This window comes from Chiloscyllium plagiosum, chromosome 30 (genome assembly GCF_004010195.1).
Source record: "Chiloscyllium plagiosum isolate BGI_BamShark_2017 chromosome 30, ASM401019v2, whole genome shotgun sequence".
Taxonomy (NCBI): Eukaryota; Metazoa; Chordata; class Chondrichthyes; order Orectolobiformes; family Hemiscylliidae; genus Chiloscyllium; species Chiloscyllium plagiosum.
In genome coordinates, this window is record NC_057739.1 from 18,158,608 (window position 1) to 18,184,787 (window position 26,180).

General features: G+C 38.8%; 2 protein-coding genes across 6 annotated transcripts in view; one reads left to right on the forward strand and one right to left on the reverse strand.

The window, feature by feature from the left end:
- LOC122564766 (flocculation protein FLO11-like) overlaps positions 1 to 19,640 on the forward strand; it is a 69,905-nt gene extending 50,265 nt beyond the window's left edge. For 2 of the 3 annotated variants that reach the window (XM_043719955.1, XM_043719956.1), the window contains 5 exons: positions 12,589 to 12,707; positions 18,847 to 19,003; positions 19,086 to 19,150; positions 19,232 to 19,302; positions 19,411 to 19,640. In XM_043719955.1, coding sequence (XP_043575890.1) covers positions 12,589 to 12,707; positions 18,847 to 19,003; positions 19,086 to 19,150; positions 19,232 to 19,302; positions 19,411 to 19,513 — 515 coding nt within the window. In that variant the 3' untranslated portion in view covers positions 19,514 to 19,640. Of the gene's footprint in view, positions 1 to 11,025; positions 11,187 to 12,588; positions 12,708 to 18,846; positions 19,004 to 19,085; positions 19,151 to 19,231; positions 19,303 to 19,410 lie in introns of those variants that run through there. The other variant, XM_043719959.1, reaches the window with a different exon arrangement.
- Positions 19,641 to 19,693: 53 nt separating this feature from the next.
- man1b1b (mannosidase, alpha, class 1B, member 1b) overlaps positions 19,694 to 26,180 on the reverse strand; it is a 43,456-nt gene continuing 36,969 nt past the window's right edge. For all 3 annotated transcript variants that reach the window (XM_043719964.1, XM_043719962.1, XM_043719963.1), the window contains exons 12-14: positions 24,699 to 24,893; positions 23,835 to 23,966; positions 19,694 to 21,599 (exon numbers count right to left, since the gene is read on the reverse strand). In XM_043719964.1, the coding sequence (XP_043575899.1) occupies positions 21,399 to 21,599; positions 23,835 to 23,966; positions 24,699 to 24,893 (528 nt within the window). In that variant the 3' untranslated portion in view covers positions 19,694 to 21,398. The remainder of the gene's footprint in view (positions 21,600 to 23,834; positions 23,967 to 24,698; positions 24,894 to 26,180) is intronic.

Consider the following 26,180-nt stretch of genomic DNA (forward strand, 5'->3'; position numbering starts at 1 on the left):
TTGTCACCGGCTGCCATTCCGAAAAAGAACCTTTTATCCCAACTCTCTGCCTTCTGTCAGACAGCCAATCCTCAAACCATACCAGTAGCTCACCTCGAACACCATGGACCCTCACCTTGCTCAGCAGCCTCCCGTGTGGCACCTTATCAAAGGCCTTTTGGAAGTCTAGGTAGATAACATCCACTGGGTTTCCCTGGTCTAACCTACTTGTCACCTCTTCAAAAAAACTCCAACAGGTTTGTCAGGCACGACCTCCCCTTACTAAATCCATGTTGACTTGTTCTAATGCTCTTCCAAGAATTTAGAAACCTCATCCTTAATGATAGATTCTAGAATTTTACCAACAACCGACGTTAGGCTAATTGGCCTATAATTTTCCATCTTTTGCCTTGACTCAGATCAACAAGGTGGCCTTTTTGTGGAGCCACAGAAAATGGGGGAGATACTAAACAAGTATTTTACATCAGTATTTACTGTGGAAAAGAAAATGGAAGATCTAGAATGTAGGGGAATAGATGGTGACACCTTTAAAAATGTCTGTATTACAGAGAAGGAAGTGCTGGATGTCTTGAAATGTATAAAGGTGGATAAATCCCCAGGACCTGATAAAGTGTACCCTAGAACTCTCTGGGAAGCTAGAGAAGTAATTGCTGGGCTTCTTGCTCAGATATTTGTATCATCGATAGTTACAGGTGAGGTGCCGGAAGACTGGAGGTTGGCTAATGTGGTGCCACTGTTTAAGAAGGGTGGTAAGGACAAGCCAGGGAACTATAGACCCGTGAGCCTGACGTCGGTGGTGGGCAAGTTGTTGGAGGGAATCCTGAGGAACGGGATCTACATGTATTTGGAAAGGCAAGGACTGATTAGGGATAGTCAACATGGCTTTGTGCATGGGAAATCATGTCTCACGAACTTGATTGAGTTTTTTGAAGAAGTAACAAAGGATTGATGAGGGCAGAGCGGTAGATGTGATCTATATGTACTTCAGTAAGGTGTCCGTCAAGGTTCCCTATGGGAGACTGGTTAGCAAGGTTCGATCTCACGGATACAGGGAGAAGTAGCCATTTGGGTACAGAACTGGCTCAGCGGTAGAAGATACAGGGTAGTGGTGGAGGGTTGTTTTTCAGACTGGAGGCCTGTGACCAGTGGAGTGCCACAAGGATCGGTGCTGCGTCCTTTACTTTTCGTCATTTATGTAAATGATTTGGATGTGAGCATAAGAGGTATAGTTATAAGTTTGCAGATGACACCAAAATTGGAGGTATAGTGGAGAGTGAAGAAGATTACCTCAGATTACTACGGGAATTTAATCACATGGTCCAATGGGCTGAGGTGGCAGATGGAGTTTAATTCAGATAAATGCGAGGTGCTGATTTTGGGAAAGCAAATCTTAGCAGGATTTGTGCACTTAATGGTAAAGTTCTAGGGAGTGTTGCTGAACAAAGAAACCTTGGAGTGCAGGTTCATAGCTCCTTGAAAGTGTATAGGACAGTGAAGAAGGTGTTTGGTATGCTTTCCTTTATTGGTCAGAGTATTGAGTACAAGAGTTGGGAGGTCATGTTGCAGCTGTACAGGACATTGGTTAGGCCACTGTTGGAATATCGCGTGCAATTCTGGTCTCCTTGCTATCGCAAGGATGTTGTGAAACTTGAAAGGGTTCAGAAAAGATTGACAAGGATGTTGCTAGGGTTGGAGGATTTGAGTTATAGGGAGAGGCTGAACAGGCTTTGGCTGTTTTCTCTGGAGCATTGGAGGCTGAGGGGTGACCTTAGAGAGATTTACAAAATTATTAGGGGCATGGATAGGATAAATAGACAAAGTCTTTTCCCTGGGTCCGGGGAGGCCAGAACTACAGGGAATAGGAAAGAGGCCTAAGGGGCAACTTTTTCTCACAGAGGGTGGTATGTGTATGGAATGAGCTGCCAGAGGAAATGGTGGAGGCTGGTACAATTGCAATATTTAAGAGGCATTTGGATGGGTATTTGAATAGGAAGGGTTTGGAGGGATATGGGCTGGGTGCTAGCAGGTGGGACTAGATTGGGTTGGGATATCTGGTCGGCACGGATGCGTTGGACCGAAGGGTCTGTTTCCATATTGTACATCTCTATGACTCCATGGTCGGGGGAGATATTTAAAAATAGGTGACAGACCCAGAGGCAAATTTAATTGTGCGTTAGAACAGATTACTGGACTCAAAAGCGAAGCAACATTGGATGCCTAAGAAAACTAAAGCAATGGTGCTCCAGTTGCTGCCATATTACATCACTAAATCTAAAGAAAACCAGGAAGAAACAAATAAACACTGGGCAGAGCCTTAAAAATGACAGAAACCAAAGCATTAATACCGCAGCATGTAAAACAAAGAACATATTTCCCTACTAACTGCATGCAACAGCACAATTGCAATTTGAATTTAGTAAAAATATTTCAAGGTGCTTCAAAGTAACATTATTGGGCAAAGTTTGATACAGTCGTTAGGGCTTGGCGGCCAATATTTGTTCAGAGGTTTTGTGTTACGTCTTGAAAAATTTTAGAGATTAGTATTCAACAACAGTTCAAAGATGTGCAGGTCAGATGAATTGGCCATGCTAAATTGCCCATAGTGTTAGGTGCATTAGTCAGAGGGAAGTGGGTCTGGTTGGATTACTCTTCGGAGAGTCGGTGTGGACTGGTTGGGCCGAAGGGCCTGTTTACACACTGTAGGGAATCTAATCTAACTGAAGGATGCCAATGATACTGCAAAGGAAAACCTGTATGTGCAAGGCTAAAATCAACTTTCAGGGCTAGTTGAGGTTACAGCAATAGAGAGCCAAGGGGTTTAAATAAAAGGATGCAGGTTTTCAATTTTATATGTTGCTAGAGTACGCATTAATGTACATAACAAAATACTAGTGTCTGATATAAAACAGCAGCTTTGAATCATCAGTGTGGTAACTAGTGATCAGTTTGTTTTAAAGGCTAATCAAAATTATGAAAGTTGAATAACTACACCAAACTATGTTTTGCAGTTGGAAGAATTGTGTTTTATATTTGTATGAGTTTTTTTTGTTCTAAGCTAGTATTTTCAATTTTGGTGAATTGGCAAATATTCCTAATAATAACATTGTTTCTAGTGGTTGACCATCTGCAGGTTATACCCATTTTACTTTTCCCTTCTATCCTTTCCCTTGTAAACCGTATCTTAGGTCGCACAGTATATTACAATTGGCAACGTAATGAAATTTTTGAAAAAGCTAAGTTTGGCAGTATCTGTGCAGAGAAATTGGAGCTAATGTTTCAGGTCAAGTGACCCTCAATTGGAATTACTGTGAGCTATCTGATTTAAATAATTACTTTCAGGGTAAGGGAACTGGCTGTTGGAATCTTCAATTTCTTGAACAGTTTCCTTGGAAAAGCTATAATCGGAAGTTCCTCAGGGTCTTGAAGTGCAACTCCTAGTTACATGGCATGAATGAATACCTGGCATTGGAAAATTTGTGCCTGTACAATCTGGTGTTAGATTGTACGTTGAATGATATCAGTTAAATTTGTAAATAACAAAGCAGTAGTAACAAGCACAAAAGAAGGATTATGACAATTCTATTCATATAGATTTAGAACAACAGGCACAAACTTTGGAATGAAAGTGAACATTGGCAGATATGCAACACTTCGTTTGTCAATCAACCAAGAAATAATCATAGGAAGAGAACTAGAATAGATGTAAGAATTAAAATGTTTAGGAAGCCTAATATCTGCATATAGAACAAGTGAGAAGGATAGCAGTGAGAAGACCATATTTGCTAAGAGATTTGCTGACTGAAAATTTGAATAAACAACTGAACAAGTTACTTGTTTTGTAAGGATGTGAATGATGAACCTTACAGAAAAAATGAGATCAACTTTCTGAACCGCTTTGGAGGATAACTGAAGGGATTTTCTGGACAAAATAATGTAACAAATGATTAAGTACTTCGGAGAGTACAGCTATATACCCTGCAGTTCAGGCCCAATTTCATAGTATGACTGGATCTGCCTTACTGGAATGCACAAGCTGAGCAGAGTTGCAAAGTCAGGCCATTAATGGGATATGCAAAAGGAGAGACCATTGAGGGACTTGATCATCCCTGACAACTAATAAAGGAAATATAATCATGCCTTTAAAAAGGCCAGAAGGTGATTGCAGTTGACTCGAGATATCTTTATTTTAGAAAGGGTACGAAAGGAGTGATGCTTTACCTGATAGCCGGTGATAACTGCAGGCCAGCATTAATGATGAGAAGACCCTATGCTAAAGAGAATACTTAGACTGAAGTGGCGTAGCTAACTGCCTTAGTGCAGGTAATATCAGTGTGTGTGAGATTTGGCTTCAGCACTGTAATGGTAATATTCCTCTGTATCTTTAATGTCTAGCATTCTGTAGTGTAGTTAATTAGTTATGTGCTTTTGTATTCTTACATGCTTAGTGGATATACTGATCAGTTGCAAATTTTGACTCATATCTCTGATTTGTTTATCCAGTTATGCTCTTGCTGTAAAAAAAAATCCCTTGCTTTATGGACAGTGAGTGAATGAACAGATATATTTTTGAACATAATTAGAAAAAGGCAGAGGGTCTTGGCAGATCATGTAGGAATCTGATTTGTAAGGGATGTTACAGAGAAAAAACTTGAAGTTAAATGAGAAATGAAAATACCAGTATTGGATGGAATGAAAATTGAAAGAAGCTATTGGCAAATTGACAGAAGGCACAGGATAGAGAGAATGAAAAGACTACTACAAACCAAAGACCTGCTTGCAAGCAGAGTATACAGTGCAGAAGAAACTTGGGAATACCATGTTCTAAGTAGCATGTAGCTGTTTTTTTTTATTTCTTCTTCCTTTAGCCTGACCTGAAATGTATAGAATGCCTTTATGTACAGCTCCAGTGTGATCTGCCACTGCTGCTGGAAAAGAAGCTACAAGCTCCCACTTATTCTCTTCAGGCTTGTATTCTTCCACTGTATTTGTGAGGTGACCTAAAAGTGTTCCGCCTGCAACAGAAATAATGTGGTCTGAAACTGCATCCACGTAAAACCGTGTGCGGCTTTCCAGCATGCCAGCAACCTGAAGCCATGTGCTATTCCTTGGATCAAACCGAAATACCTGGAGAAAGAAAAGAAACAATGTAACAAATACCTTGGCAGAAATATTTTAACATTGGAATTGTTTTTTTCCGAAGTAAATGCTGACGCAGTTTATATGAAGTGTGGCTGATACTCAGAAAACTCTGTGTTAATAGTTAAGGAATTGGCAAAAGTGAGGACTACAGATGCTGGAAATCAGAGTCTAGGTTAGAGTGGTGCTGGGAAAGCACAGCCAGTCAGGCAGCATCTGAGCAGGAAAATCCTCGGATGCTGCCTGACTGGCTGTGCTTTTCCATCACCACTCTAATTTAGACCCTAAATGAATGTCATAGCTGTGCCTAATTGTAATTTTGCCATGTAACACCACATAACATTTTGCATTCCAGATTATTGGATGACAACCTGGATTGTGAATCCTGGCAGAATTATTTTCTTTTGTTTGTTTTTTCCTCTCCCTAACTTGGATTATTCTCGTCAGTTGTAATCATTGAAGTCCTCTCCTGGCTAAGATCAACTGAATCAGTACTGACTAAGAATCACCCTTTGGTCGATGTTTCAATGCCCAACAATCTTAGTTATTCGTGTGTCATACATCGTTTCACTATTGCGACAGGGCTAGTAGAGGACCTGTTCGATAGTCTGTCATCAAGTGCCATCAACAAAGCTTCTTCAAAGAATTTTTGCAGTGATCCCATGTCTCATGGTCTTTGCTACATTAGGCCTGTGCAGCAGTCAGGGTGCTTAACAGAATCTTAGGTTTATTGATTAGTAGTTAACAATAGACCAATTTTAAATGCATTAAAATAGTTTTTCCAAAATATTACACTTCACGTCTAGAAACATTGAATTTTTTTATAATGAAAATTTAAGTTAGCATTGCGTTTGTTGAGAAATTTTGATTCTGGATTCTGTTTGCACATTACTGTTGCCAACAAATGAAACATTCTCTGACTATGTTGTTTCTAGTGAAGCCGTACCTCTTTGACTTTAATCTGAAACATCTGGAATAAGGTAACACTCCATGTGTAATGCAGACTCCTAACTGAATAGAGCACATACATACATTCATCACACTGTGTTAACTCAATTTGCCATAATTACATAATTCTTTTTCAAGGCTTTTTCTGCCTGAGCAACACTAGGTAAGTCTAAATTTAGCTTCTTTTTTTTCTCAATCATGGCAAGTGGGCATTGCTAGCTGGGTCAGCATTTATTTTCATCTCTGATAACTCTTGAAGTGTGAAGAGCTGCCTTTTTGAACTGCTGCAGTCCTTGTGCAGGTAGACCCAATGAGAGTTCTAGGATTTAAACTCATTTGGACCAACAGAACAGCAATACATTTCCAAGTCAGGATGGTGAGTGGCTTGGAGGTGAAGTTGCAGGTGATGCTGATGCCACAAATCTGCTACTCTCATCCTTCTAGCTGGAAATGGACATTAGTTTCAAAGATGCCATCTAAGGGCCTTCGGTGAATTTCTGTCGTGCATCTTATAAACGTTACAGACTGCCACTGAATATCAGTTGTGGAAGGAATAGATGTTTATAAATGTGATACCAGTCATGTGGGTTGCTTTGTCCTGGATGGTGTCAAGTTTCTTGAATGTTATTGGAGCTGCACTAATCTAGACTTGTGGAGAGAGTGCTATTACATTCCAGATTTGTACCTTGTAGATAACGCACAGGCTTTGGACAGTCAGGAGATGAGTTTGCCACTGCAGAATTCTTAACCTCTGACATGCTCGTGTAGTCACAGTATTTATACGATGAATCCAGTTCAGATTCGGGTCAATTAGAGTCATGGAAATGTACAGCCCGGAAACAGACCCTTCAGTCCAATTCTTCCATGCTGACAAGATATCCTAAATTAATCTAGTCCCCTTTGCTCTCACTTGGCCCATATCCCTCTAAACCCTTCTTATTTATGTACCCATCCAGATGTCTTTTAAATGTAATTATACCAGCATCTACCTAACAAGTACACAACTTATACTGTCAAGTTACGGGCAGCATGGTGGCTCAGTGGTTAGCACTGCTGCCTCTCAAGAGCACCAGGAACCCAGGTTCAATTCCAACCTTGGGCAGCTGTCTGTGTGGAGGTGGCACATTCTCCCCGTGTCTGCGTGGGTTTCCTCCGGGTGCTCTGGTTTCCTCCCACAGTCCAAAGATGTGCCGGTCAGGGGAATTGGCCATGCTAAATTGCCCATAGTGTTAGGTGCATTAGTCAGAGGAAAATGGGGGGTGGGTTACTCTTCGGAGGGTTGATGTGGACTTGTTGGGCCGAAGGGCCTGTTTTCACACTGTAGGGAATCTGATCAATGTAAAGCTCAGAAGCACTGACTTTAGGACACAACTTCTGGCAATCTGATTCTTCTCATAAGTCGGACTGTTTCCAGTTATACCACAAGCCATAGTGGAAAGCTTCCTGAAAATATGCTTCTCATAATCAACCCATAGCAGATACTTGTGTCATTGATCCAAAAACAGTCTACCAAAAATGCCCCGTTATGCAGGAATGCAACTAATGAAATCTTAGATAAAGTCATAGAATCATAGAGATGTACAGCATGGAAACAGACCCTTCGGTCCAATCTGTCCATGCCGATCAGAAATCCCAACCCAATCTAGTCGCACTTGCCAGCACCTGGCACATATCCCTCCAAACCCTTCCTATTCATATACCCATCCAAATGCTTTTTAAATGTTGCAATTGTACCAGCCTCCACCACTTCCTCAGGTAGCTCATTTCATACACTTACCACCCTCTGTGTGAAAAAGTTGCCCCTTAGGTCTCTTTTATATCTTTCCCCTCTCAGCCTAAATCTATGCCCTGTCGTTCTGGACTCTCCCACCCCAAGGAAAAGACTTTGTCTATTTATCCTATCCATGCCCCTCATGATTTTGTAAACTTCCATAAGGTCACCCCTCAACCTCTGACACTCCAGGGAAAACAGCCCCAGCCTGTTCAGCCTCTCCCTATAGCTCAAATCCTCCAACCCTGGCAACATTGTAAATCTTTTCTGAACCCTTTAAGTTTCACAACATCTTTCCGATTTCCTTTTTTAAAAAAACTATTTATGTTCGCTATAAATTCTAGTTCTGCTCAACATCATGGAAAACCTCAAGTCTCCCGTTGGACATCTTCTGCAGCCAGGCCTAACACATAGTGCACACTATCAACATCTGGCTGGTCATTAAGCCAAATCCACAAGGAAGTACTTTCTGTCAGTGCCACATCCACACCAGGTGGTTAAACGTTGGGAACATATCGGACTAAAATGCAAGCAGACTGAGAAATAACCCTTTCAAATATATGAAGCACTTTTTAAAAAGTCAATGTGAGTGTACCTCATTTGATGGTTGATTTCCAGTGGCATCGAATCTGTTTTGCCCACCTAAAACAAATACAAAATTATTCACAACCACTATCCCGTGATTGTACAATGGAATAGGCATTTCCCCCAGTTTTCTCCAACAACTGCCAGACTCATCAGCAACCCACATGTCTCTGCAAACGTAGTTATTTGTTGTCCGACCTCCAAGGATCAACATGTTAGCAGAGTTTGACCGAATCTGTGCATGCTCAGATCGCAATATAGGCTGAGCGTGTAACTGTGAATGGTAACTAAGTGCATCCTCAAGGTATTTATTGCACTGGGAATCAGTTTTCATAATTGAGATTTCTTGAATATATTCCTGTAAATCCAAAGCTGAAATGAGGCAGAATCGAATTCTTTTCAGAACATGAGCTGCATCTTTCAGTCTGTTCTTATCGTGATGCAGCCACGAGGTTGCGCAATTAAATAGTTCAAGTTCACTGTATTCTTGCATATCATTGTTCTCCAGAATTCTGCACAGAGTTGCTTTGTCTAGTTGTACCAGATGACAAGGATTTTCTAGTATATGTTTATAATGTTGACTCGGATACAAAAATGCTTTTTGTCTTAACTCCTCTGGCCCAAATTTTTGAGTAATTTTAAAGATATCTAAGCAGCTTCTGTGGTTGAGATTTTCTTCAAGGAATCGAAAGCATAATGTGATTGCATCTTGAACCAGCAAATTCTCTGCTGCTTTTAATACATCTTCAATGTTATCTATAGTAAGGTCTAATCTGTTTGAATAAATGAAATCCAACAAGTGCTTGAGTCCTTTTGCAGTGACATTCAACCTAATGCATTTAGTATTTTGGCTCTGTAATATTAATTTGCAATAACTACTCGCAGATGCAAGAATGACTTTGTGTGCAGAAAAGGTAACTCCTTCAGCCTCCAGCATAATGTCGCACAGAATATTCTGTATCCGTAAATTGAGAAGCCCCTCAAGTAATCTGGAAGGATAGGCCTCTGAAATAAGTTGTTGGTGCTCCACACTGTCTTCAAAACTAGTAGACATTTTTCTACATAGAAAAAAAAATCTTCTTTAGTGTCCTGGTTTCTAATCTGCTTTCAGTTGTTTCCTTTGTTATAAGAAACTCCAGTTTAGGTAGAATACAGACACCTTAATCATGCTATGGCATAATGATCCTTTAAAAATTCCACAACCTTAAAATCAAGACATCAATTGGGGCCACTATACTCATAGCGAAGATGATCTGGACAGACTGCAGAGATTACATGATTACTAGTTGTGAAGTATAAGTCGCAAACAATATGCAGTGGGTATTAAGTCACCGTGAAATCTTTCAAAGATAAATGTTTAATTATTTACAGTTTAGTTTTGATACTTTGAACACTAAAGTATATGTTCAACTATAATATAGTTATGCTGCTTAACTCACAATCTGCCACTAGTTCACGGTATTCTGTAATCCTGGGTAGGTATCCTTTGTTAGGAGAAAGTGAGGACTGCAGATGCTGGAGATCAGAGTGTAAAAATGTGTTGCTGGAAAAGCACAGCAGGTCAGGCAGCATCAAAGGAGCAGGAGAATCGACATTTTGGGCATAAGCCCTTCTTCAGGAATCCTTTGTTGCCTATATTGTGTTTCCCTCCTGCTTCATTGATCTGTAGTTATGGAGATGTTCAACTAGTAAAGGTGTTGAAAGTGTCCCATTATATAGAACGCAGTTCTGTCTCTTGATTGTTGTCAGCAGCCAGTTGTCCTGTGTTGTAGCACTAAATGCCCAGGTTCGTTGTTTACTTTGTCATACTGACATTTTTAGCCTTGTGACCAGAATGGGACGCTTTCTGATTTGCTGCTTAGTTTCAATCATGTTTTGTTGTTCAGTTATAACAATGTCAGTGTACTTGCCTGGGCATGTCTAAATGTTTAACTCTACAAATTAAATACTGTGTTCAGGTATGTTGTATGACTAACACAGTTTGCATTCAACGTTCCGTAGGTTATTTCTGAATGTTAAAATACCTGTTTAATGTTTTTGCAAATAAAATAAAAGAATGCTTGCTACTTGTTATAAAGTAACATTTGTCAGTTGAAGTACTGCCAGACAAGAACTGGATTTCATCTCTAGTTGAATTATGAACTGCCCTAGTTTACAGATCTGTTAGATTTGTCAGCCTTTCTTTGTGTTTTTTTAAAAGCAAATTATTAGTGCAAATAGGTGAGAGACAATTTTCGGCATTTTTCTTATTTATTGATATTGGGCTTGCAGTAAAGAATAAAAACCAAAATCTGAACTATTGCAGAGGCTTTGAAATCATTGTTTATATTGAAAATAAACTTCAATAACAGCCTTACTGCAGCTTTTGAAGCTTTTCCCTATGCCAAAACTTACCTGTCCACTGATTTTGGAGTCGTCTTTGCAAAGTTACCATTTATTTGAATTGTATTGTGCAAATATATTGAGAAATATACTGCTAAACTGAGAATGCAGTCGCATTTCAGTAATTAATCTTCTGTATAATGTAAAGCCGTATCTTTTTACTTTTCTCTGTTTGATTATGGACTGAAATGGGAAAAATGAAGGATTGTGGAAGGAATCGTTGATATTTCTTAAAAGCTACCAAGGCTTATTTACAGTTTATTCAACCGGTGGAAAAAGCTGAGTTGCAGATAAACTGGCACCAGGGAGTACGTGCAAAGTGCGATTCAACTAGCTGATGGGTCTCTGGAATAGTGACAAGTTATCAGTGACAAAGGTCTTCTGCTTGCCAAGTATGTAAATGGTTCCCATCTAGCTAAACTGCTTATGGGTGTGAACTATATAGCTGGCACCTCTGGTACCCTTTTCTCTGCAGTTTTTAAAAAAATACCTGAAACCTGAAGAAAGCAAGTTTGCATCCCTCATCATTGTTGCCCCTTAGGTCCTTTCAAAATCTTTGCCCTCTCTCCATAAACCTATGCCTTCCAGTTTTGAATGCCTGTACCTGGGTAGAAGGTCTTGACTATTCACCCTGTCCGTGTCCCTCATGATGTTATAAACGTCTATAAGGTCACTTCAGCCTCTAGTGCTCCAGGGAAAATAGCCTCGGCCTATTCAAAATTTCTCTGTAGCTCAAACCCTCCAACACTAGCACCATCCTTGCAAATCTTTTCTGAACTCTTTTGAGTTTAACAAAATCTTTCCTATAGCAGGGAGATCAGAATTGAATGCAGTTATTTTAAAAGTGGCTTACTAATGTCCTGTATAGCCTCAACATAACCTTCCAGCTCTTTATTGGTCAATGCACTGAGAAAAAGGCAAGCATACTAAACACCACTTTCACTACCCTGTCCACCACGACTCCACTTTCAAGGAACTCCAATGCCTCTTTGTCTTGCAACACTTCCCCGGACCTTACCATTGAATGTATCAATCCTGTCTTGTTTTGCACCTCACATTTATCTAGATTCAACTCCCATCTGCTGCTACTCGGTCCATCTGATTAAGGTCCCATTGTACTATGAAGTAACCTCCTTCACTGTCCACTACAGCACCAATTTTGGTGTCACCTATAAATTTACTAATCATACCTCCTATATTCACATCCAAATAATTTATATAAATGACAAAAAGCAGTGAACCCAGCACTGATCCTTGCAGCACGTCGCTGGTCACAAATCTCCAATCTGAGAAGCAACCATCCACTGAGCCAATTTTGTATCCAAATGGCTAGTTCTCCCAGTATTCCATGTGACATTACCTTGTTAACCAGTTTACCGTGCGGAACCTTGTCAGATTCCTGTCTGAAGCCCATATAGACAAAGTCCTTCTGCCTTCATTCCATCCTCTTTGTCAGTTTTTTCAAAAAATTACATTTGTGAGATATGATTTCCCATGAACAAACCCATCTGGCTATTCCAAATCCTCTTCCTCAGATTCCCCTCCAACTTATGTACCAGTGATATCAGGTTTACTAGTCTACAGTTCCCTGGGTTTTTCTTACCACCTTTTTAAAATATTGGCACCACGTTATTAGCTTTAACTGTCAAGATGCTGGCAATTTCCAAATGGACGGAGGTGTCAATTGTCAGTTGAAGAGATGATTGAGTGAATGAAATATATATTGGTATACATTTTTTCCAACTTTTAAACTCTACCTTTAATAGGGATGTTTTACAATTCAACTGGGACAAAGAAGTGTTTTGATATTTACTCGGAGTACATACATTGTTCTGATCCGACAGGATGTGGCTTAGGCTCTTCAAGTCAAGCATGGGATTTTCAGGTACCAACACTTTTCAATTTCATCATATTTCATAAAGATTTTAAAAAATGTCTTCCCAAATTAATGTCATATATCAAAGGGAAATGTACACCTACGTGGAGGAAGTTCTGAGGATCATTTGACCCAAAAAGATTAATTGTGATTTCTCTCCACAAATGCTTCAAGACCTGCTAAGCTTTTCCAGCAATTTCTATTTTTGTCTGTGATTGCAGCAGCTGCAGTGTTCTTAGTTTTTATTCGGTGGTGTTGGGTTTCTTGAAAAATATTAAGATAGGTAAGTCCCTAGGACCTGATGGGATCGATTCCAGGATAATGAGGGAGTCAAGGGAGGAATATGCTGGGTCCTTGACAGAGATCTTTGTATCCTCTGGAGAAGACTGAAGAATAGTCAGTGTTGTTCCTTTGCTTAAGAACAGCAACCAGGATAATCCAGGAAATTATAGGCCGGTGAGAAGATTCATAGGAACACGATTTACTCACATTTGGAAAGGAATGAATTTACTAGTGTAGTCAGCATGACTTTGTGCAGGGAAAATCTTATCTCACAAATTCGAGTACTTTGACGAAGTGATGATGGTAGGACAATAGAGGAAGTCTTCATGGATTTTATTAAAGCATTTGACAAAGTTACTCATGGGCTCATCCAGGTGTTTGTTACATGGCAGCCATGATGATTTGATAAGCTCAATACAAAATTGGTTTAGTCACAGAAGACAGAGGCTAGCTGCAGAAGAATATTTTTCTGACTGGAGGTCTGTGTCTAGGTATTCCACAAGAATCAGTGCTGGGACCTTTTGTTTGTAATATATATGGATGAAAATGTAACTAGTATAACTAATTTCACAAACATCATGAAAATTAGTGGAGTTATGGATAGTGAGGAAGGTTGTCAAAGTATATAGATCAGTTAGAAAGGTAGGTGGAGAAATGGCACATGGAGTTTAAGATGGACATGTGATGTGATGTATTTTGGATGCTCAAATGCAAAAGTATACAGTCAATTACAGAACCCTCAGGAGCATTGATACACAGAGTGATCTTGGAGTACAAATTCATAACTCCATGAAAGTGACAACACAAGTGGATTAGGACATAAAGAAGGCATACAGACTGGTCGGGCAAATGAGTATAAAAGTTGACAAGTCATGTTGCAGCTGTATAAAGATTCAGTAATGCCACATTTTGTGCAATCTGGTCAGACATTACAGGAAGTCTTTGGAAGACTTTGAGAGGGTGCCAAGGAGTTACACCAGATGTTGCCTGTAAGGAGAGGTTAGACAAACTTGGGATTCATGTTGTGGAGATGCCAGTGTTGGATTAAGGTGGATAAAGTTAAAAATCACACAGTACCAGGTTACAATCGAACAGTTTTATTTGGAAGTACTAGCTTTCGGAGTGCTGCTCCTTCATCAGGTAGCATAGAGCAGGATCATAAAACACAGCATTTATAGCAAAAGGTCATTGTCATGCAACTGATACGATGTTTGAACAAATCTAGGTTGCTGTTAAGTCTTTCGTCTTTTAGAATGGGTTGCAGGTTTTAGTTCATTCATATGTAAATCCCAGAACTACCTTTAAGTCACATTATTGGGGTAACTTAAGGTTTTATTTTTAAAAAGTGACATCTCAGCTCAGACAATGCATTAAAGGTGTGAGGCTAGAGTCCATCTGTATCCCAATCTTAAGTCAGACTGGTTCTATTTCCAAAGTAGGCATTTATAAAATTTTACATAGATTGATTGCTTGCCTGCATGTTGTGTGCATTTTGAACAGAATAGAATGTATTTGCAATTTCAATTCTGCAAATTCAAATTCACCCCATAGACTTGTGTATGTGTGCGTGCATGCATGTGAGGAGGAGAGTGTGTGTTTTTGTGAATGTGATGGAATATAAGCCTGTGAGATGATGGGTGTGTGTAAGTATGCATGTGTATGGGAGGGTTTGTGTGTGTGTGTATTTAGTGTAGTGGAGTCACCTGTAGTGTGACATGAACCCAAGGTCCCGGTTGAGGCTATCTTCATGGTTACGGTTCTAGATTATCAAACACAAATGCGCTCGCTCTCATTCTCTCCCTCACGTGCACGCACCAATACTTAAGTCTATGAATTGTAATTGCAGATACGTTCTATTTTGTTCAAAAAGCGCACAATCTGCAAGCAGTCATCAATCAGTGTAACATTTTATAAAGTCTACTTTGGAAATAGAACCAATCTGACTCAAGATTGGGATACAGGCAGACTCTAACCTCACATTTTTAACACATTGTCTAGAGTCATAGAGATGTACAGCATGGAAACAGACCCTTCGGTCCAACCCATCAATGCCGACCAGACATCCCAATCCAATCTAGTCCCACCTGCCAGCACCCGGCACATATCCCTCCAAACCCTTCCTATTCATATACCCATCCAAATGCCTCTTAAATGTTGCAATTGTACCAACCTCCACCACATCCTATGGCAGCTCATTCCATACACGTACCACCCTCTGCGTGAAAAAGTAACTCCTTAGGTCTCTTTTATATCTTTCCCCTCTCAGCCAAAATCTATGCCCTCTAGTTCTGGACTCCCCGACCCCAGGGAAAAGACTTTGCCTATTTATCCTATCCATGCCCCTCTTAATTTTGTAAACCTCTTTCAGGTCACCCCTCAGCCTCCGACGTTCCAGGGAAAACAGCCCCAGCCTGTTCAGCCTCTCCCTGAAGCTCAGATCCTCCAACACTGGCAACATCCTTGTAAACCCTTTTACAACATCTTTCCGATAGGAAGGAGACCAGAATTGCACGCAATATTCCAACAGTGGCCTAACCAATGTCCTGTACAGCCGCAACATGACTTCCCAACTCCTGTACTCAATACTGACCAATAAAGGAAAGCATACCAAATGCCGCCTTCACTATCCTATCTACCTGTGATTCCACTTTCAAGGAGCTATGAACCTGCACTCCAAGGTCTCTTTGTTCAGCAACACTCCCTAGGACCTTTCCATTAAGTGTATAAGTCCTGCTAAGATTTGCTTTCCCAAAATGCAGCATCTCGCATTTATCTGAATTAAACTCCATCTGCCACTTCGCAGCCCATTGGCCCATCTGGTCCAGATCCTGTTGTAATCTGAGGTAACCCTCTTCGCTGTCCACTACACCTCCAATTTTGGTGTCAGCTGCAAACTTACTAACTGTAAGTTATGCTCATATCCAAATCATTTATGTCAATGACAAAAAGTAGAGGGCCCAGCACCAATCCTTGTGGCACTCCACTCGTCACAGGCCTCCAGTCTGAAAAACAACCCTCCATCACCACCCTCTGTCTTCTCCCTTTGAGCCAGTTCTGTATCCAAATGGCCAGTTCGCCCTGTATTCCATGAGATCTAACCTTGCTAATCAGTCTCCCTTGGGGAACCTTGTTGAATGCTTACTGAAGTCCATATAGATCACATCTACTGCTCTGCTGAGATGTCGCCCTTTTTTAATAAAACCTAAGTTATCTCAAGAATTTGACTTGAAAGTAGTTCTGGGATTTATGTATGAATGAACCGAAACCTGCAATCACTCTAAAAGACGAAAGAACAAATCTTAACAGCAATCAAGATTTGTTCAATATATCATTATCAGTTGCGTGATACTGTGATCTTTTGCTCTAAATTCTGTCTTAATTCTAATCCTGCTCCACAGCTACCTGACAAAGGAGCAGCGCTCCGAAAGCTAGTACTTCCAAATAAACGTGGTGGACTTCACCTGGTGTAAATTTGGAATTGTTATTGCAAGAATGTCAGAGACCAAGGAGTGACTTGATAGTGGAGGTGGTAGAAACAATAGCAATGTTTAAGAAGCACGTGAACACGCAGGGAATAATGGGAATATAGACCATATGGGATTAATTTGGAATGGCATCATGATTGGCACAGATATGCTGTAATATTCTCTGTTCCAAGCACTGCATTCTAGACCCAAACACTTCTATGAAAGTATTGTTCTCTCTCATATTTTATTCTTTTGCAAATTAGTACTGACAACACAGCTAATTCTGGTGTATTTATATTTAGTAATAGGATTCTACTGCAGATGTCCAAGTCCTACTTCAGATTCCTGCATTGGGTGGCACAATGGCTTAATGGTTAGCACTGCTGCCTCAGTGCCAGGGACTGGATTTGAGTCCAGCCATGGACGACTGTGGGGAGGTTGCACATTCTCCACACCTGTGTGGGTTTCCTCTAAAGATGTGCAGGTTAGGTGGATTGGCCATGTCATAGTGTCCTGGCATTTATAAGTAGTTGGATTAGCCATGGGGAATACTGGAGTAGAGGTTGGGTTGATGTGGATATGATGGCCCAAATGGCTGCTTCCTCTCTGTTTTAAAAACATTTTTATTAAATGTTTTATTAAACATTTTATTCAAAAAAAGGAATGTTTTCTTTTGAATATTACAACAAATACAAAACCAATTCAAGCCAATGTTAAAAAAACAAACCCACTGATTACATAGCTTAGTTATTATTGTTACTTTTTTATCTAAAAAAGGAAAATCTTAATAACAATAGCACAGCTCAGCAAAACAAAGCAATTAGCTCTTCGTCATTGAGTGCGCAAGTTTATACATATGAATATGTTCATAGTTCCTCCTGTATGGATACCAGATTCATTATATCAAATTGCTATGTCTATATAAAGGCTCTTATTAGTATGGTGGACAAATCTACCGAGGTAGTCCAAAAAGGGCCACCATGTCTTATATAGAAATTCTCAGTTTTAAGGTGCACCTTACTCATAAGAGAGTCCAAGGGAATGTGCTCCACAACGAGCTTACGTCAACTCGGCGATTTTCCAACACCCACCTTACTTTTTGTACAAGAAAGAACATTCTCGTGAGGATACTGAAAAACCTTTTGTGTGTGTGTGTGTATGTCTAATGAAAGTGAATTAACAAAGTCAGGAAGAGATACCGGGTCCATCTCCACCTCCATCCCCAAGGACATTGAGTAAGCATAGGCAAAAGTGAGGACTGCAGATGCTGGAAACCAGAGTTTAGATCAGAGTGGTGCTGGAAAAACACAGCAGGCCAGGCAGCATCTGAGGAGCAGGAGAATCGACGTTTCGGGCATAAGCCCTTCTTCAGGCTTCCTGCCTGCTGTGTTTTTCCAGCACCACATTTTTCAACTCAGGTACTCCACCATCTGCAGTCCTCACTTTCTCCTAGTTTCGGGCAAAAACCCTTCATCAGGAAGAAAGACAGGGAGCCTCCAGCGTGGAGAGATAATTGGGGGGGGGGGGTGGGTGGAGGTGATAGGTCAGAGGGGAGAGTGATCGGCAGGTAGGACAGGTCATGAGGACAGTGCAGAGCTGGAAGGTTGGAACGAGGGTAAGGTGGGGGTGAGCGGAAATGAGGAAACTGGTTATTGATGCCCTGGGGTTGAAGTATTCTGAGGCGGTAGATGAAGCAAATGTGGCTGTGGTAGCGATTCAGTTTTAGGACATGGTTGAAGAGCTTCAGGGCAGAGGAGATGACCTGGGGGAGTTGTAGTGAGAGAGAGTGACTCACTGAGATTCTTGTAGAGAGAGGAGAACTTCTTCAAGGTATGATGGGGAGATTCCTTCTTCAAGGTAGGCATCCTTGAAGGAGGATTCACAATAAGGTTAAAATCAACTAGGCAAAAGTGAGGACTGCAGATGCTGGAAACCTAGTTGAAGCACCACTCTGATCTAAACTCTGGTTTCCAGCATCTGCAGTCCTCACTTTTACTGTTGGTTTACCAAACAATATGTTCAATTATAGAACACAGTGAAAGTTAATAGATAATGAAGAAATGGAGTAAACCCAAACATCTTGGAGAGCACTCAGTCCTGAATCGGTTTCATTTTGTATCTTGAAACTCCATTTAGAATGTTTGTCTAGTTGCAAATAATAAGTGACAGATTGAGTTGGTGCATGTAAAGATGCTGTCCTTCGTGGTGTAGTGCAAATAAACACAATGTCTATTGCCTTGAACAATTTTTAGTTTGTTCCATACAATACCATTAATTTCAATTTTAAATGTACTTTGTTCTGCTTTCTGCCTATTTATTATCCTGTTATAAGATATGGACAGAAGAAAAACACTTAAATCTTAAGTTTTTCATTATCTTGTTTCTGTATTTTTTTATAGGCTTGCACAGAGATCAATCTGCTGTATGAAAGCAACAATGACACAGATATGTTCCCTGTCATTCCCTTTACTGAAGCAATGAGGAGGAACTATTGTCACAGTAAATGGGGTGTATACCCAAATTCACAATGGTTAAAAATCCAATATTGGGGAGATGGTAATTTAATGTTTTACTTTTCTTTTCAGTTACTTTTGGGGCAACAAGTTGTATGCTAACTACTTCATTTTTCATTTTCTAGATTACAAAGCAGCAAGCAATATAATATTTTCCAATGGTGACTTGGATCCCTGGGCAAATGGTGGTGTAAGTATTTACTGCATTGATGACTGCTTTGCACCATATTCTTCTGCAATTCAAATAACTATGCTTTCCCCTATGAAACAGATTCTAAAAACGATGAATCCTTCAGTGATTACTTTTGTTATAGAGGGAGCAGCACATCATTTAGATCTGAGGTGGGTGATGAGTTTAGGAATTAGAACTTCTGTTGCTTCATGTGAATTGTAAAATGTCTGGAACAGCTGTAACGAGTGGATTGAGCTTTTTTATTTATTGCTTTTCAGAGCATCTAATGTTGCTGATCCACCATCAGTTACTGTGGTTCGTAAAATGGAATCGAGCATAATCAGAAAATGGGTGAAAAGTAGTCAACTTCGTTATGTTTAACACAAGTCAGATGTTAACATCTGATAATGTTGAACCAAAATGTACACAAAGGACTTTTGTTAACTGTGTAAATGTATGAAACAATCTATTAGTAGTGGAGAGACATAATTTTGTATTTGCATTGGAACTGGAGAAATTTTATACAATTGTCATGTTTTAAATGAAATAAACAAAAAACAATTTATAGACAAATTAACTTTATTTACATTGTTTTCTAGAAGGGAAGTGAAATTACATCTAAAACCCTGTCCAATATTTTAACAGTACATTCAGTTGAAGGAATGACTGATAAGGATCTAGATTAAAAGCTATATATAATTTAAAACCAGAGTTATTTAATGACAAAAGCGATATGTTTTCATGGACAGCTGTATGAGAGTCAGCACAGGCACAAAATTAATCATAGACAGGCTAAAGTTTTTGTAGATCCATATTTCAGCCTTTAGCATAGTGTTGACAAGTACATAAAATATCTGCATCCCCTTAAAGGGTTGGGATCACTAGTATGCCCAATATCCTTTTTGTTGGAATTATCATTTCAAAAGCACTCATCCTTATCTGTTTACTTATTCATATAAACTGTGCACATTTAAGGCAGCCATTTGGAATTATTTACTGGCCAGTGTCACAAAAAGCAGAAGCAGCACTGCTTGTAACCTTTTCAAGATGAAACTGAACAGTGATGTAATTAGGTACATCGTGTTAATCATAGAAAAAGTAATGGGTTTCCACACAGAAAAGCAACTGTTAAGAAAATGGATCAGATCAGCATTTGCTACTGGTTCCATAAAATCTAAGGGTCCAAATTGGTCTTTGAGAGTGTACTAAGACCTATCAAGTTGCTGGCCTTGTACAACTTAAAATGTTATGGCTCATATCCTAAGTTGTAACCATGTTTACATTAAATTTAAAACACTCATATTGCATCTTACTCTTTAAACAAAAACATTCTCTCCTTACTAGCCACAGATGAACTTTATGGTTAAAGCAGCCAAATATTTGATATTCAGAAGAGACAAGTTTCTTTATCAGGCAAAAGCATCTATGTAAAAGCACTCGGAAAGATATTGCTAGATGACATTTGCTTCCTATATTTCAAATGCTCCAGCCTGAAGCATGGTAGAAAAGAATTGAATATTTTATTTTATTTATTAAACAGGGCTGTTGGAGTGAGAGGATATACATGAAATGGAATAAAACCTGGAGTTGAAAGTAGAATTTAACCACCCAAAAAAAACAAACTTTAGACCAATGGATTATTCTATCCTTCATGAACCAACATTTTCACACTTGCATATATTAACAAAATATGGTGACAATGATATTTTATAATTAAATTTCAAAAGCCATTATAGATCAAAATACTGAATAATTTTGATTGGTCTGTAATAACCCAGGAAAATATTAATTGCCACAGTTGCTGATATTTCAGAATTCAAGCTAGATTAGTTTTTATTTTTGAAATGGAGTAAATTGAAATTTTAAATATGAATTGACATCAAATCTCATCACCCATTCATGTTGCAGAATAAAAGCCACAAATGTAAATTTCTTTTGCAAAGACTTGTAGTGTATTAACCATTACATACTCATCTGTTAGACTGAACTTGGCAGGCAGAAAGCAAACAGTGAATGGAGAGGAGGCAATGTGTGGTAAGCATGTCTTGTAATGTAAAACAGGTCATTTGAGTGCATCAGTTCATGGACGTACCCCTGGTTTATAGTTTGTATGTTCACATTTTTTAGACGTGTGATACGTACTTTCACAGTGATCAATACAAAGTAGAACAAAACTTCCACACAGTGGTTATCTCCTGCTGACATCAGATCCCACAACCAAGATGTGCCAAACAGTAGGTCAACATTCAAATCATTTCAACATTCATCAGGTTGTCCATATTGGAAAAATATGTGCTTCAGTATTAAAAATATATTTGTCCAGGCTAATTAAGTTGAAATCATCAGAAAATAGAAGGAATAAATATTTCAGTGTCTCTCCAAGAAAGAAGCTCTCCATTTTATCTCTGGGTTCAGGGTTCTCAGATTTCCTCACATTATTAATAGAAGTGTATCCGCCAGTTTTAACCTGTGCAAAATTACAAGTAACTGTGAAAAAGCTGTATAATAAATTGGTACATCACATGCCATTTTTACAGAAATTTCATAATTAAGACATCCCAAACTGAAGAGTAACAATTGTTAACATGACAGAGGTTGGATAATAACTGTACCAATCTGCGTTAGCTCAAGCATAAATATTGGCTTCAATTCCCTTGTATGATGATGCTGTGGCAGTAAGAGGTATGTTTTGTCTTTGTTTATTTTAGAGACAGATTGGGAGACTAGCAGTCTATAAGGAGATAACCAATTTGAGGCCTTGGGTTTTTTTGTTTGAAAATGTTGGAACAATAAAAGCAGCCTGAATGGATGTAGTCAAGCTCTCAGATCCAGGATCTTTAGCAACAACTGCCAAAAGAGAACTAGAGTCAGTGCAGGTTAGGAAAGCAGTGAATCTTTCCCAGCTGCCGCTGTCTCTTGCTGGGGATTTGCTGCATGTGAGACACTTTTTCTGAATTTGTCTTTTTGCCAAGGTGTGTTTATGGGATGTTACTAATTAACTGTTCCAGTATAGTAATAGTCACTGCATCTATTAAGCTTTCCAATAGAGTTAAGTTTCCAAGTTCCTCTTTTCGTTGTATTTTAACTAGAGTGCTTGAATACTTTGTTTTGCTTAACATCAAGCAGTTTGACCAATTGAATTGCACCTAGAACACAGTACCTCGCTTACTTTTATACTCATTAACTTTTTCTTATTTTAATCTATCTTCTCTTGAAGGGGTTTGATGTTGTCCAAACACTTGCTCCCTTCAAAAGGTACACTGGATCTTTTCAGTCTACCTAAGTGGATACATGATGCATCAGTTTAATGTCTTACTGGAAAGCCATAAAATTTAAAGTTCATCATAGGACACTAGGAGTTTTACAATGGTTATTTTAGCCGACGAACATTTTTTTTTCTTCTGTCCTCCACTTATCTCCTTCCTCTCCAAGTTGTTCACCCTCCCGTACAACTACATGCCAGTTAGTTTATGCCTGTGATGTAAATGGTTTCAGAAACAGTAATTTGGGACAAAATTAATCACAAACTGAAAACGTAACTTAAGGAGAGCCAGCATGGATTTGTCAAAGGCAAAGCATGTCCATCTGACTTGATTTTTGATCAGGTAACAAGAGAATTGACAAAGGCAATGCAATCTAAATGGATTTCCAAATGATGTTTGAGTGCTACTCAAGCTTGCCAAAACATTTGAAGCTCATTAAATAAACAACAGTGAAAGCATGGATACAGAAATGGCCCAGTGACAGGAAAGAATGAACAATTATTTTACTGGGAGTGAAGGAAGTGACATGGCAGGGTTTTCCCAGTAGTTGACATTAGGGCTGCTGTATTTTTCTAGATCAGTAACCTAGATCTGAATGCACAGAGCACAACTTCAAAATTTACAGATGATGTAAAACTTGGTAATATGAAGAACTGTGTGTAGGATAAGCTTCAAGAGGTCATTAGTTGATAGTACATCACATGTTGACCTGTTCTAGGTGATGTATTTTGGTAGAAAGAACCAGAGAAGCAATTAAAAACAAAAGGATAGTTCTAAAGTGGTCTAGTAACAGAAAGGTATAAATGCACTTACTGTCGAAGGTGGGAGGGCAGGTTGAAAATGGTTAAACAATCCTGGACTTTGTTTACAAAGACATAGGCCTGGAATTTTAGTTACCAATGCAGGCAACTTGAGTCAGGAAACATCCCGGCTCAACAGACCTGCCTCAGCAAAAGTGCCTAAAATGGATATGGGATGAATTCAGGCCCATCAATTCTAGAAATAGTATTGCTGGGCAAGTCCTGAGATCAAGCTGATCAGAAGGCTTTATTAGACTATTTTAGGCTCTTGACTCTCACCTGTCCCCAATGATCCTTCATACATTAATCCAGTATGCACTCTTTACATAATCTTATAGTATAGAACTACTAAGAGGAAAAACAAAGTCTACTCTTCTACATCTTTATAAGTGTCAAACATTGAAGTGTAAAGGGCTTCAAACCTCTTCATCTTGTCCAAATAAACACTGGCAAGAACAACATATTACAACCACTTTAAAAAAATCAAGCAAACGTTAATATTTCAATTCCTTTCAACCTTACTGATTGTGAAAAAGAAACCATAAAAACTGTTAGGTTGGTTGTTTGTATTAATCATGTATATATTAAAAAACTGAAGCAATTTTACATTTGAAGAACCAAAAATTATACTATACTTACCCGAGTATATTTGTTGAAGTTTTGGAGAATTTGCCAGCCCCAATCCTGGTATGTTTTATCACGTGTAAATCTATACATATAGAAAAGGCTTTCTACTGTCTCTGGTCTTAGAAGGTTGTGTCTATCTGCAGGCTGTCAAAAAGATTGACTATTATCTGAAACAATACTTTGAAAAGCCATTAAATGACACACAGGTGACATCTAAGTGTGTAACTCCCACATGAGGACTCACTGAACTAGCAACAATATTTACACTGGATTGCATGGCTACTCTGATCACGTTGTTAAGATTTTTAATCAACCTGTTCAAAGATGTTAAGGTACACTTCTGAAGCAGGTGGATCTTGAACCTAGGTCTTCTGTTTAGAGGTAGGGATTCTCAGTTTCATTGACTGATTGTTTACAGCACCATTATAGGCCTTTTGGTACATCATTCTTGCATTGCTAAGGACTATTAATTCTGATGCTTAAAACAAAGAACCAACATTCCAAAACTGCAATCTGTATTATGCAAATTTATTTAAACTAGTTAATATTCATCTGCAAATTAAATAAAAGTGAATTAATGTCCTATTTGTCAATCTCCAACAGTAATAACATAGCAACACTTATAATTATAACATTTATCCATTGTCTGAAGTTTACATATAGTGCTAGTTTTATATGGACCTCCTCAAGGTTTTTGATTGAAACATTCAATGTGACATTTGATTACAAAAATGACCCATGAATTGTCAATAAATCCTGCAAATGACTGGAATGCAGTTGAATGCAAAAAGCATATTTGTGAGGAGGATTAAATGTCAACCATAAGTATTAAGCACCATGCACGTTCTTTTTTTAAAAAATTCTCCCTGTACCTACCTTAACTTCTATATCCTTGGTATTGTGTGGATTCAGATTGAAGTGTACAATTTCCGGGCTTAGACCAGTTTCTATTTGTGCATACATTTGATAGCAGGTTTCCATCAGTTCTTTTGCAAGTTCCATGTGATCTGCATTCAGTCCATGGTGAGCTCCTAAAGCCAGGGTCCCAGGGAGGAAACACACCAAATGATCCTTTAAAAGCAAGGAAGAAATAACTCCCATCAATATTATCTATACTTGCAATCCACAAACCTCTTCCAGGTACATCAAAGAGAAATGCCTCGATAAACAGGGCCAAATGAGACTTGAAACTACAGAATGAACAAGACATTTTAGTTCCAAAGCAAGGTCAAAGTACACTGAGGACAGACATTTTTCCAGCATGAACAGTTTTGAGTTACTGTTTCCATTGGTTTCTGTCACAGTCAAGACCTTTTATAAAATGTGCATAAAATATAAAAGTTCCTAAATGCACTGTCATGAAAAGTTAGGAGAAAAGACAAGGAACTTGTGATCATCAGTTTATTCATTGATAATTTGCACATTCACAAGACAGTTCCATTTAAACCCTAAAAGGTAAACAACCAAATACTGAGCACAGATTGTAAGTCTTAATATAATTATAAAGCCTGGGATATTCTACGAAACAGCAATGACAGATCATTGTTCGAATGAACAAAAATCAGAATCAGTAATACCACCCCATTGTATCATCTAAATGAAAAATATTTCTGAGTAGATCTGATTTCTAATAAGGACAGTTATTATTTTAGTGCCTGCTTAATTTGATTTCTATTAGACGGGGTTCTCTAACCTATATTCTTTTGTTACACTAAACCCAACTCTTACCGAATAATACAATTACAGATCCAGTTTAACATCTGTCTTCAATTTTGCCAATGAGATAGTATCAGGGAAAGTAAATTCAAGCAGCTTGCTTGCCCACCTTCAAATCAATATTTCACACGTGAAAAATATAAAAAAATTGTTGTTTACAGTGGCCTCAGCAAGGCAAAGGTACTGTGACCAAAAATAACTAATGAGTATTCCAACTTTTTAAACATATTTGTTCCAGCAATCAGAGATTTGGATAGATTATAGAAGCTGTGATTATTCTCAGAGAAGAGAAAGTTGAGCCTACTGAGCTCCCTTTCTTTGCTCAGTACTTGCAAACTCAGCCAGCGTAAATGCTACATTTGATCATGACTACATGCAATACCAAAGGAAGTACCATTAAGAAAACTAACTTTTAGAAGCTGCTTGCCTTCTAAGTTTCATGAGCACCGGTCTAAAAGTATTAAACATGTCCCAAGTGAGAAATGTGTAATGTGCTACTAATTTAGCACATTTTATTAATAAATACAATAATACTGAGAGAGGTGTGACTTACAAATGAAAGGTCTTTTTATCCTTTTAAACATTAAAGTTAACTACACAAGCTGTCCAAAATATACTTAAAGTTCTATTTTACTAAACTAG